This window comes from Canis aureus, chromosome 1 (assembly GCF_053574225.1).
Source record: "Canis aureus isolate CA01 chromosome 1, VMU_Caureus_v.1.0, whole genome shotgun sequence".
NCBI lineage: Eukaryota > Metazoa > Chordata > Mammalia > Carnivora > Canidae > Canis > Canis aureus.
This window is the reverse complement of record NC_135611.1, coordinates 70,588,483-70,602,694: the sequence shown is the minus strand read 5'-3', so window position 1 is coordinate 70,602,694 and position 14,212 is coordinate 70,588,483. Positions and strand designations below refer to the sequence as shown.

Genomic DNA, 14,212 nt, shown 5'->3' with positions numbered 1-14,212 from the left:
GAGAGATGACTCTAATAAAATTAAAAATGCAAAGAGGAGGGATCCCTGGGTGGCGCAGTGGTTTGGCGCCTGCCTTTGGCCCAGGGCGCGATCCTGGAGACGCGGGATCGAATCCCATGTCGGGCTCCTGGTCCACGGAGCCTGCTTCTCCCTCTGCCTGTGTCTCTGCCTCTCTCTCTCTCTGTGACTATCATAAATAAATAAATTAAAAAAAAAAATGCAAAGAGGAACTCCAATAAGAAAATATACAAAAATAATGCAAAGAGGAGATATTATAACAGATTTCTCGGAAATAAAAAGGATCATGAGGGACTAATCTAAATAAATGTCAACATAAAATAAAAAAAATAAAAAATAAAAAAATAAATGTCAACAAACTGATTAATGTAGAAGAAATAGATAAATTCCTAGAAATATACAATCTATCACACTTGAATCAAAAAGAAAGAGAAAGCCTAAACAGACTTATGACAAATAAGAAGATTGAATAATTAATCATAAGCCTCTTGACAAAAAAAAAAAAAAAGGCTCAGGGTCAGAGGGCTAAACTGCAGAATTCAGTCAGACATTTAAGGAATACCAATCTTTCTTCAGCCTTTTCAAAAAATGGAACAAAGAACATTTCCAAATTCATTTTGTGTGGCCACCATCACCTTGATTCTAAAACCAGAGAAAGACATCACAAGAAAACTACAAGCTAATATCCCTGATGAACATAGATTAAAAAAATTCTCAAAAGACTAGCAAACTGAATTTAACAGCATATTTAAAGGGATCATATATCATGAACAAGTGAGATTTATCCCTAGGATGCAAGGTTGTTTATATGCAAATCAATCTATGTGATACAACACATAAAGAAATGATAGGAAAAAACCCCCCATGTGATCATACCAAAAAACAAAGAAAAATCATTTCACAAAGTTTCATTTGTAAACATTCATTCATGATTAAAATTCTCAACAAAACAGATCTAAATACATCAATTATGCTCAATACAATAAAGCATATATGAAAAGCCCACAGTAAACACCATAATCAATGGGGGAATACTACGTTTTCCCTCTAAGATCCAGCACAAGGCAAGTATGCCCACTCTCACCAATTCTATTCAATATAGTATTGGAAACCTTATCCAGTGCAATTAGGTAAGAAATAAAATGCATCTCAACCTGAAGGGAAGAAGTAAAATTATCTGTCTGCAGACAACACAATTCTCTATGTAGAAAACACTAAAGACAAAAAAGAAATGTTAAAATTAATAAATTCAGTAAAGTTAGAGGATGTAAAATCAACATAGTTTCTATATACTAACAATGAATTATCTGAAAAGAAAATTTAAAAGTACTTAGGAATAAATTTAACCAAAGAACTGAAAGACTTGTATACTAAAGATTACAAAACATCAATAAAAAAATTTAAAGAGGATACAGACAAATGGAAAGACATCCCATGGATTGGAGAATTAATACTGTTAAAATGTCTATACTACCCAAAGTGATCTACAGATTTAATGCAATTCTTATTCAAATCCCAATGGTATTCTTTACAGAAGTAGAAAAAAATCCAAAAATTCATATTAAACAACAAAAGACCCTGGATAGCCAAAGCAATCTTGAGAAAGAACAATGTTAGAGGCATCACACTACCGGACTTCAAAATATATTATACAAAGCTATAGTAATAAAAACATTATGGTACTGGCATGAAAACAGGCATATAGACCAATGGATTAGTACAGAGGCCCAGAAATCTATTCATACATATAGAGTTGACTTAAACAATGGTGCAAAGAATATGCGATGGAAATAGAACAGTTTGTTCAATAAATGGTGTTGGGAAAACTGGATATCCACATGCAGAAGAATGAAATTGGGCTGTTATTTCAAACTACATACAAAAATCAACTCAAAATGGATTAAAGACTTTAAGCATAAGACTGAAAAATCATAAAATTCCTAGAAGAAAACATAGGGAGATGGCTCCTTGGCATCAGTGTTGGCAATGGTTTATTGGATATGATACCAAAAGCACAAGCAACCAAAGCAAAATTAGAGAAGTGAGACTACATCAAACTATAAAGCCTCTGAAAGCCTTTATAGTTTATAAAGACAGCCTTCTTTATAAACTATAAAGGAAACAAGAGTGCAAAGGCAACCTATGGAATGGGAGAAAATATTCAAAAAGTAATGAATAAATCAAAATATACAAAGAAGTCACAAAGTCATACAGCTCAATAGCAAAAAACAAAACAACAAATAATCAAATTAAAATAATGGGCAAAGGACCTGAGCTGACATATCTCAAAAGCAGCTATGCATATAAACAAGTTAATGAAAATGTGCTCCACATCACTAAACATTAGGGAAATGCAACTCAAAACCACAATGATATATCACTTCACACCTGTTAGAAAATAGTGATTATCAAAAAGACAAAAGATAACACATGTTGGATATGGAGAAAACATAACCCTTGGGCACTACTGGTGGGGATGTAAATTGGGACAGCCCTTATGGAAAATAGTAAGGTGGTTCCTCAAAAAGCTAAAAAGAGAACTACCCTGGGGTGCCTGGCTGTCTCAGTTGGTGAAGTATGTGACTCTTGATCTCCAGGTTGTAAATTCAAGCCCCATGCTGGGTGTAGAGATTATTTAAAAATAAAATCTTTAAAGATTTTATTTATTTATTTATTCATGATAATCACAGAGAGAGAGAGAGAGAGAGGCAGCGACACAGGCAGAGGGAGAAGCAGGCTCCATGCAGGGAGCCCGACGTGGGATTCGATCCTGGGTCTCCAGGATCGCACCCTGGGCCAAAGGCAGGCGCCAAACCACTGTGCCACCCAGGGATCCCAAAATAAAATCTTTTAAAAAAGCAGAATTACTCTATAATTCAGCAATTCCATTTCTGGATTCTATTTCTGGATTCCATTTCTGGATATATCCAAAGAAAATGAAATCAGGATCTCAAAAAGATATCTGCATTCCCATGTTCTTTGCTGCTTTATTCACAATAGCCAAGACATAATCTAAATGTCTGTTGATGGATAAATGAATAAAGATGTGTGTACACACACACACATTATTCAGCCAAAAAAGGTGAAGGAAATTTGTTCAACATGGATAAATCTTAAAGGCATTATGCTAAATGAAATAAACCACATATAGAAAGACAAATATTGATCTCACTGGACCTAAAACAGTCGAACTCCTAGAAAATAAAAGTAAAATGGTGGTTGTCAGGGGCTGGAAGATGGGGAATGGGGAGATGCTGATTAAGGGGTGCAAAGTTCAGTTATGCAAGACGAGTAAATTAGGAGATCTAATGTAATCTGAGTTAATAATACTGAATTGTTTACTAGAAATTTGCCAAGAGGGGAGATTTTTAAGTGTTGTCATCACAAAGAAAACAAAGGTAACTAGGTCAATTAACATGGATATGTTAATTAACTTAATTGTGGCAATTGATTCACAATGTGTACATCTATCAAAACATCAAATTGTATACCTAAGATACATAATTTTTGTAATTATATATCAATAAAGATGGAAAAAATGCACAAAAGCCATAAACAGATATTTTCCTAAGGATATATAGATGGCATAGGAACATCAGGAATATTTAACATCACTAGCCATTAAGGAAATGCAGATTAAGACCATGATGGGCTACCATTATATACCCATTACAACCACTAACACAAAAAATAGTGATGATACCAAATACTAAGAAAAATAGGGAGTAACTGGATTTCTCATACACTGCTGGTGGAAATGCAAAATGGTGGTAAGCCATTCTGAAAAACAGTTTGGCAGTTTCTTTTCTTTTTTTTTTTTTTTTTTTAAAGATTTTATTTATTCATGAGAGAGACGGAGAGAGAGGCAGACACACGGGTAGAGGGAGAAGCAGGCTCCCTGCGGGAAGCTCGATATGGGACTTGAACGCCAGACCCTGGGATCATGACCTGAACCAAAGGCAGATGCTCAACCACTAAGCTACCCAGGAGTCCTAGTTTGGCAGTTTCTTAAAGACTGAAACATATATTTACCATACAACCCCAATCATACTAGGCATTTATCCCAGAGAAAAATAATTTATGTTCATGCAAAAACTTGAACAGGAATGTTTACGGCAGCTTTATTTATAATAGCCTCTAATTAGAAACAACTAAAATACTAAAAAAAATTCAAATGACTAAAAATGTTTTTCAACAGGTGAATGCCTAAATAAATGTTATATATTAGGGGATCCCTGGGTGGCTCAGCGGTTTCACACCTGCCTTTGGCCCAGGGCGCGATCCTGGAGTCCCAGGATCAAGTCCTGCACCGGGCTCCCGGCGTGGAGCCTGCTTCTCCCTCTGCCTGTGTCTCTGCCTCTCTCTCTATGTCTATCATAAATAAATAAAAATAAAAAAATAAAAAAATAAAAAAATAAATAAAAAATAAATAAATAAATAAATAAATAAAAATAAATCTTAAAAAAAAAAATAAATGTTATATTCATACAGCAGAATACCAGGTAGATGAAGAGTATATTAGTAGCTGGTAGAGATTAGGGATGGTGTGGGATAGGGGATGGGTATGATTATAGAGGTGGCATGAAAGAAATCTTTAGGATGATAAGACAGTTCTGTATCTTCATTGTTGTGGTGTTTACATGAATTTCCACATGATATAAAATGGCTACAGCTATTCATACACACTGTATCAATGTCTATTTCCTGGCATTGATATAGTATAGTTATGTAAGATCTAAGCATTAGAGGAAACTTCTGAAGAATAAAACTGTGCCATTACTATCATATAAAGTTTCTTCAAAACTATATGTAAAATAATTGGAAAATATTTTTTTCTTAAAAAGGCAAGACAAGGGCAGCCCCAGTGGCCCAGCGGTTTAGCACCACCTTCAGCCCAGGGTGTGATCCTGGAGACCGGATCGAGTCCCACGTTGGGCTTCCTGCATGGAGCCTGCTTCTCCCTCTGCCTGTGTCTCTGCCTCTCTCTCTCTGTGTGTGTGTGTGTGTGTGTGTGTGTGTGTGTGTCTCATGAATAAATAAATAAAATCTTAAAAAAAAAAGGCAAGACAAAGTTTGCAAAACATATATTAGACAAAGGTCTGAACTTCTGAGAAGATGAAAAAAAACCAAAAAACTAAGCTAAAAATGGAACTGAAAATGTGATCACTTCATTAAAGAAGATTATTACTGGTAAAAAAGCACATGAAAAGAGGTTCCATACTGTTAGTCATAAGGGAAACACAAATTAAAATGTCATTATGATATAAGTGATACTAACTAGAATGGTTAAAAATAGTAAGACTTACCAAACTAAATGTTTGTAACCGAAGAACATGAGAATCTTCAGACATTGCTAATAGGCATGAAAAACAGTAGAGCCAACTTGGAAACATCTGGCAATTTCTTATGAAGTTATATATAAGCCTACCAGAAGACCCAGCAAACCCACTCCTCAGTATTTACACAAGGAATGAAAACATGTTGATACAAAGACTTATATAGATCATTCATAGTTTTATTCATAATAGCCCCAAACCGGAAAAAAACCCACATATTTATCAACTGAAAGAATGACACACATGTCCATGAGTCTCAAAAGCATTTACGCTAAGTGAAAGAAGTCAGACAGAATACAGTATATACTTTATGATTCCACTGATATAAAATTTGAGAAAAGGCAAAGTGCTTACTTTAGAAAGCATGTCAGTGACATAGCTGAGGGTCTGAGAGTTAGGGATGGGTGTAGGGGACTCACTGCAAAGGGGTACAAGAATCTTTTAGGGGTGATGGAAACATTCCAAATTATGTGTTTGACGATGAAAATATACTATATAATTTTTCAATATTCACTGACTTGTACACTGAAAAGTCCTAAATGTTATTATCTGTTAAACACACCTCAACAAAAGTGATTAAAATTTTAAAAAGAAAAAAGAAAAACTAGAACATGCAGTCAAAAGGGAGTCACATAGTAAGGTCTGCTCACCCACTGAGACAAGGTGGCTGTAATTCTCCAGCATCACATCTCTGTACAGGGTCCTCTGAGCAGAATCCATCTGCCGCCACTCCTCATGGGTAAATTCCACAGTCACATCCTTGAAAGACACTGATGCCTGTAACAGCACAATTGTGGTCAATCTGAGGGCCAGAATCAGGGACATGGAAAAATATTTTTGGAAACTAAGTGTTACTATGTTTAGCATTTAGAGTTTAAAACAAAATACTATAAAGGATGACTATCACGGTCCTAACTCTGTCTTACACGTTGGGGATATGTACACGATTAGTTAAAAAAAAAAACAAAAACAAAAAAAACTCATATTCTGATTTATTTATATTAACTTTTAATTTATACACATATATTGTCACTTAATATAATAAGAAAACTTAGGGCCTTGTTTTTTTAGGTAAGGTTATTATAAATAGGATTCCTGTATACATTTCCCACACACCAACAGATTATGCTGAGCACTCTGTACAGTATACAATATCAATCTGGAGATCTCTGCTGGGGTAACAGAAAACTAATGAAGAGATACATGTAAGACTGGGGAAGTATTTACATACTACCAGATTCATATTTCAGGAGCAATGCTTTAGAACAGGATTTTTTCAACTTGGCACTACTGACACTATGGATAATGCTATTTTTGTGGAAGACTGTCCTGTGTACTTCAAGATGTTTATCAATATCCCTGTCTCCTACTGATTAGATGCCAGCAATAATCCCAGTTGTGACTACCAAAAATATCTACAAACGTTGCCAAATGTCTCCCGGGGAGCAAAATCAACTCTAGTTAGGAACTACTGCTCCGTATGAAAGGTGGACAGTTTTAAGTAGCAAAACAAAAGACCAATTTAAGAGATGACTTACATTAAGGCCAAGATAAAGAAGGGGAAACTAATCTTTTACAGGAACAAAATCTGGTCATTATTTTCCTGTGCAGCTATATACAGAAATGCTGCAAAAGCAACTGGGTGGATACGGATGTCATATGTAGAGATTGGAAGAATAAATAAGAGTCAGAGGTTGGGTCATCATGAGGTAGATGTTCTTCAAAATATCTGTGGAAAATAGAGATGGAATTATTTAATTCATTGTTGATTGCATGATCTGGGGCCAGGGTCCAAAATGAAAATAAGGATCTAGGAGATACCAGTTATTAAGATGGCTAACTGAAGTCATTTGAGAAAAAGGGACAGCTCAAAAATGACAGAAACAGGAGAGAAAAGGACCAAGTAGAGAATTCAAGGGAAGAGTAAAATTTAAGAGGTAGGTAGAAAAAGAAAGTACATGAAGGCTGAGAAAGAATTCTGGAATAGTAGAAAGAAAAATTGGAAAGATTATAGTACTAGAAATTAAGAGAAGACAGAATTAAAAGTATGATTCCTGTAGTTTAAGGGAATAGATGGAACATACACATTTACTTCCATGCCTCAGGAAACACACTCAGGTAAAATACAAAACCTACTATAAAAGTTCGACAAAAGGGGAATACTGAGAAACATCCCAGCAGAAGGCCCCAAAATTTGAACAAATTCTGGAAAATAGAGGATAAAACAGTATTAGATAAGCAAAAAGGACAATGTTGGCCACAATCTAACACAAACACAGAAGTGAGCAGAAGGAGCAGGGAAGTGATGAGAGCCTAAAAAGACATCCTAGCTTAAACTGAACAGGACCTAGAACCAAGTGTGTAATAGGAAGAATGATTAACAAAATACATTTCCTATTTGAATATAGGTGACACTCAAATGCATAAGGAACGTATGGACACAAAAATGTCACGGGGTAACTAGCTGGCCATCTGGGAAAAGAAATACCTTGTACCACAGAGCAGGACAAAAATTAAAATATATTCAAGACCTAAATGTAAAAAAAATAAGATCAAATTCCAGAAGATCACACAGAACAATTACTTTACAACATCAGAGTGGGAAATGCCCAATTAGGACTGAAAATCCAGGAATGTTAATGAAAAAACTGCTAGATTTGACACAAAAATCAAATGCTTTTACAACCAAAAAAAAAAAAAAAAAAAAAAAAAATCATGAGCAAGTCAAAATTACAAAAAACTTCAGGGAAGTTGTGCAATTTATATCACAGGAAAAGGGCAATAACAATAATAGTGATACAGTAATTAAAATCAGCACATCAATAGGAAAACAGGTAAGGGATAAATAGTTCAACAAAAAAGAAATATAGGTTATTACAAACAAAAAAAGATGTTCCACATCTCACTTATGAGAAAAGCTTATAAAACTAAACAGATTGTTTTAACCACATTGGTAAAAATTCAGAATTTGACAGCACACTCTATTTGCAAAGTTGTGGAAAAGAAACACACATTCTCAGACTGTTGGCTCTACCTTTAATTACATCCAGAGTTCTATCACTTCAAAATCACTAACACCGTTACGATCATCCTTTCTTGCTAGGATTATAGAAATAAGCTCCTATATTGTTCCTGCTTCTAGTCTAGAGTCTATTTTCAGACAGCAGACAGTGTTATTTTTGTAAACTATAGTCAAAACTATCTTTTTAACACAAAAGGATAAAACTCAATACCCTCAAAGTCCTCCATATCACCTAAGTGAATGAAGATAGACACTGTATTCATGAATTGGAAGACTCATTATGATCAAGATGTTAACTCTGACCAACCTGATCCCTGCACCACAGGATTCTATGGATTCAGTGCAAGCAAAATCTCAGCAGGCTTTCTTGAGACAGACAAGAGGATTTTCAAAACTTTCTATAATGAAACAAAGGACCTACAATATCCAAAACAGTTTTTAAAAAGAACAAAGTTGGAAGACTCACATTGTCTGATTTCAAGAATTACTGTAATGTATGGCACCTTGGTAGCTCAGACAGACGGTTGGGCATCTGCCTTCAGCTTTGGTCCTGATCCCAGGATCCTGGGATGGAGCCCCATGTGGGTTCCCTGGTCAGCAGACAGTCTGCTTTTCCCCCTCCCTCTACCCCTCCCCACTGTTACTGGGTACTCTGTCTCTCAAATAAATAAAATCTTAAAAAAAAAAGGGGGTTACTGTAAAGAGACATTCATTAAGATACTGTGGTATTAGCAAATGCATTAATAACGAGGATCAGAAGTGAACAGAGTCCAGAAACAGACCCTACATACATACTAATTGTTTTCCCACAGAGATGCCAAGGAAATTCAATGGACAAAGTATATTTTTGCCAACAAATAGTGCTGACAGGTGGGTATGCAAAGGTAGAGAGTACAAATATGACAAGTATATGTCCGTCAATTCCCAATATTTGGAGTCTACTGCCCAGAGTCCACAGAATATTAAGACCTTCAGACCCTGAAATTTTAGGTTTCAGATTGAGACAACTGGAACATATTTTGTCTTTTTCTGATTAGCAGCCTTTATGCCAAAATAAAATTAAGCTGATCAAAAAAGGAACTACTGATAGAACAGATAAACACCTTGAAATCCTAAGAAAATGCTATTAACAAGCTCATGAAAGTACATTTAAAAATGTAAATAAAAATGAATAATTTTTTAATGAAAATGTAATGTCAGAAGTTATATTAAGAAAAAGTACATGAGTACCTGGGTAGCTTAGTCAGTTAAGCATCCAACTCTTAATTTCAGCTCAGGTTATAATCTGTGTTGTGGGATTGAGTCCTACATTGGGCTCTATGCTCAATAGGGAGTCTGCTTGAGATTCTCTCTCTCTCTCCCCCTCTCCCAATGCTCCTCCCCACCCATGCTTTCTCTCTTTCTAAAATAAATAAATAAATCCAGAAAAAAAATACAAATCCAATATAAGCTTATGACTAATAAATCAACAACCAAAGTCTTCATACAAAATGCCTTCTAAAGGTCCAAATCTATATGTAATTTCACAAAAATCCTCACGCATTACAATTTTCTCATCTAAATAGCTAGAAAAGGAGCAGAAAAGTTCTCTGTTTCCTTATGAGACTATGACCATACTACCATAATTGGACAGAGAAACAAGAAAGTATAGTCTGATCCAACTTGTGGATACAGAAATAAAAACACTGAATATAGTATTAGCAAAAGGCCTGAGGAAAATATGTAAGAAGCAATTTACCACACTTATTAGCAACTAGGGTCTTTACAGGAATTTAAATTAATATTAGAAAATATGTTACATTATTTACAGTATTCACAGATGAAAGAAATAAGCTCTAGTTTTATTCCAATACATACACCAGAGGCAATCAATAATTCAATGCACGTTCATGACTAACATGAAATTTTAGCAACCTGGTATATGGAGGGAACTTAACCGTACTCTAACCATGGTTACCTACCAAAAGCTGAAAACAAACCACGGCTGATAGTCAAACAGGGTATATTTTTGCTCAAGAATGAGGTTTCTATTTCTCCTTTTCCATTTAATGCATGGATCCTTCTAAATCTCATAAATCCATTCCAATACAAAGTGGGGAATAAATGAAGAGCTCACCTGAGGTGTGTTCATTTTCTGTGGATCTTGGGAGAATGTAGAGACCTGTGGTGCAGCTGAGGGGACAGAAAGAAGACAGGGGTCACCAGATCTGTCCTAATAGCTCTTACATTCACCTCCCCAAATTCAGTACCCCAGTAGAGCATCAACCTCCCCATGGGCATGGGGCCCTCTGGACCTTGAAAAGGAATGAGAAGAATCATGTACAGGCAGTACCACCTATCTTTATGTAACTCTGAAATGATCATGGGCTTAAATCTGCAGTTTTTTAGTGAGCAAACATTAAAATTTTCTTGACTGATTTAATAATAATAATACATGTGTCCTTCTGACTAAACACAAAACAGAAGATTATTTGAATTAGAGTACACCAAAGGATGAGACACTATTCTTTCAGTAAAATTAACTTAGCAGACAAATACTCTCAGCATGCATCATTTGCATATTTTTCTCAGTAATGTTTAATCCCTGGTATAGAAATCATGGCAAGCCTAGTTTAAAAAAAAAAAAAATGAGATGCTTCAAGACAGGAATTTTTTATTGTTTCAGCTGTGATGTAGTTTTCAAAAGTCCCCTTTGATAAGATGCTTTTGGTGACTTACTTGAGAGAGTAAGCTACACTCTTCCTCCTGACTCTCTCACAAACCAACTAGGTTTTCCCCAGTAAGTCATTGAACCTTTCAGGTTCAATATCTTAAAGCTTTCAAAAGAGAAGTAGATGACTTTGGAAAACACTTCCCTTATCAGCATTCTGGGATCTTGTGAGGTCACAATAATGTCACTAGTGTCACATGTGGTGATGGACAATTGGAACAGCAGTGCAACCTCTGTAGCATGGGGGCCATTTAAGGGGAGTGGAGACAGAATCTCCTCCCTCTGCCTGGTTATCCCTTACTCCCCACCTCACCCTCACAAGCTCTCCAAGTGTGGCCTTTCCTGAGCAGCCTGCCCCTGGACCACCCTAGCTCATTTCACTCTTCTCAAGGCTGGCCCCAATTCCCCTATCACATAGTGAGGTGGCTTCTGAAGGTGATGTGACCACTAAATCTAGCTTATTCTGGGCAAGGGTATCAGGAACTGCTTCTGATCTTGCAAACCTATGATCTGCTCTTTTTTGGGCCCTTCTGTCTCTTCTCTGAAGCTCTGGAGAGAGGTCAGAGGAGTCCTCTCTTCCACGTAAGACTCCTAGTCACAGAGGTCCCCTGCTTCCTACCTACCTCTAGAGGCTTGCTTTGTTTCAAGGTAATTGGGAAACGCACCTAAGAAATAATTCATTTTAGTGGCAAAACTATGTCTCTTGGAATTCATTATAATATCAGACTTAATAGACAGCCTGATAATACAGAAGGGGCCAGGAACCTGTGTCTGACCCAAGGGACCTGAAGAGACATTAAAACATCAGAATATATCTGACATATGGTCAGATTCCATCTACATTCATCTTCTTTTATATCCTTGGGGACCTGGGGTCAGGCTACACTTACTAAGTGCTCTGAAGGCTCTGAATTGCTAGTTTTAGGCAGCCGTGGTGGTTAGACAATGCCTGAGGTTGGAAGTAAAACACATCTGCCCTTGAATCCAGACTCACTCACTGCTAGCTTGTGACCTGGATGTATCGTTCCCCTAACCTGAGCTTCGGTTGTTTTTTTGTTGTTGTTGTTTTGTTTTTGTTTTTTGTTTTAAGTGGTCGTGAGGTTATGTTAGATCACCCAACGAAAAGAACGGTGTCTTTTAATGATAACTCAGGGCTAGTGCCCGGCAATTGTCTAAATACTTTACAAGTAAGGACTTAGAAGTTCAAACAAGCCCATGGAACAGTCATATTAATACAGTTTTGAGATGAGAAAGCTGACTCTCACCCGGTTTCCTCCTATCGCCTCTGCTGGAATTTCCCCGGCCTTTCCTGGCTCCCGAACTCAGGCTCTCACCGCAGACGCACGGTCGCCATCAGCGCTGTAAACGTACGTTCCCTCCCACCGCCACTAAGTCGGGCTGCAGGCGTGTCCAAGCATACTGTCCGCACGCACCCAGGCCTGCACCCAGCACCTGCTCAAGACGGGCTCAGCCCCGCGGCCCGCCCGAAGCCCGAGGGCCGGGGCTCTTCCCCTGACACCCCCACCAGCCTCCTGTTGGCCGAGGGCCGGCCGGGCGCCTCCCAGAGATGTCCCAGAGACTTCCCGCTCCCATCCCCAGACACCAGCGCGCCCTCAGAGGAGGTTCCGCAGCACTCTCACCGCAGGCGCGCATCCTTCTCTTCCCGAGACCTTCGGGCTCCAAGACCACTTTCCCGCAGTCCGGAGCGGACGAATGAGGAGGCGGGGCTACGACTGCGCTCGCGAGAAGGAGCCCAGAAGCCCCTTCCCAGAGTGCCCCGCAGTGAGGCCTAAGGATTCAGGACTACATTTCCCATAGACCTCCGCAGCAACGTTGAAGTCACTCTTTCGGCATTTCCGCGTTTTAGAAAACTGGAGGCTGCTGTTCTTGAAAGTCTCCCGCCCATCTGAGCCAGAAGAGGTTGAGGATGAAACTTGAACTCTTCTGCCAAATACAAAGAGCGCCCCTCTCTTGGCTCCGTATTGAAATGGCATTTTCTCCCTTAGGTTATTTGTAAACAATAGGAAAACTTGAATATGGATGGGATACTAAAAATACTAAAATTACGGTTAAGTAGGTGAAGTGTGAAAAAAAAAAACTTTGAAGTTATGTAGGAAAATTGATTTTGCAAAAAAAGAAATGTTATGACAACTGAGGTATTTAGGATTCAAATAATAAAGCTGTAAACCTGTAATCTTCTAATTTTTCAGCCTGAGACTTCCACCCTGTCCAAACCACAGGACTGACCAGTCTCTGAGGCTCTGTCCTGGTGCCCTTGGAGTCCAGTGTGGAGTCAAGACGGGTGCTGCAGGTGTAGATGTATATAGGATGTTTTTTGATGAATTCTCTTTTTCAACAAATTTTTATATTAATTATCTTATATTTCCATGTGCATAACGACAAATTTGCTTTTTTGCTAACATTTATAATTCTTTGTCATTCTTCAAGGAATGACAAAGAAAAGCACAAAAATGCTGGTCAAACTAGATTAAATCAATAATAATTTACTTTAGCATAGAGATCACTAATAGAGGGAAAGTAGTCACTACATATGTTTATTTAAGACACATTTATCTTGGGACGCCTGGGTGACTCAGTGATTGAGCATCTGACTTTGGCTCAGAACATGATACCTGGGGTCCTAGGATCGAGTCCCATATCAGACTCCCTGCAAGGAGCCTGCTTTTCCCTCTGCCTATGTCTCTGCCTCTCTTTCTTTATCTCTCATGAGTGAATAAATAAAAAAAGTTTTTTTAAAAAAAGAGACATATATCAAGATGCTGGGATAACAACCTCAGATAGAAGATTAAATTCCCTATCCCAGATCATATCAACAAGAGAAAAAACAAGAACCATATGATCCTCTCAATAGATGCAGAGAAAGCATTTGACAAAATACAGCATCCATTCCTGATCAAAACTCTTCAGAGTGTAAGGATAGAGGGAACACTCCTCAGCATCTTAAAAGCCATCTACGAAAAGCCCACAGCAATATCATTCTCAATGGGGAAACACTGGGAGCCTTTCCCCTAAGATCAGGAACAAGACAGGGATGTCCACTCTCACCACTGCTATTCAACATAGTACTAGAAGTCCTAACCTCAGCAATCAGACAACAAAAAGACA

General features: G+C 37.6%; 1 protein-coding gene across 1 annotated transcript in view; it reads right to left on the bottom strand.

The window, feature by feature from the left end:
• ZNF782 (zinc finger protein 782) overlaps window positions 1–12,873 on the bottom strand; it is a 59,476-nt gene extending 46,603 nt beyond the window's left edge. Inside the window, exons 1-3 of the mRNA XM_077903251.1 lie at window positions 12,727–12,873; window positions 10,493–10,548; window positions 6,005–6,131 (exon numbers count right to left, since the gene is read on the bottom strand). Of these exons, the coding sequence (XP_077759377.1) occupies window positions 6,005–6,131; window positions 10,493–10,548; window positions 12,727–12,739 (196 nt within the window). The 5' untranslated portion in view covers window positions 12,740–12,873. The remainder of the gene's footprint in view (window positions 1–6,004; window positions 6,132–10,492; window positions 10,549–12,726) is intronic.
• Between the last annotated feature and the right edge of the window lie 1,339 nt (window positions 12,874–14,212).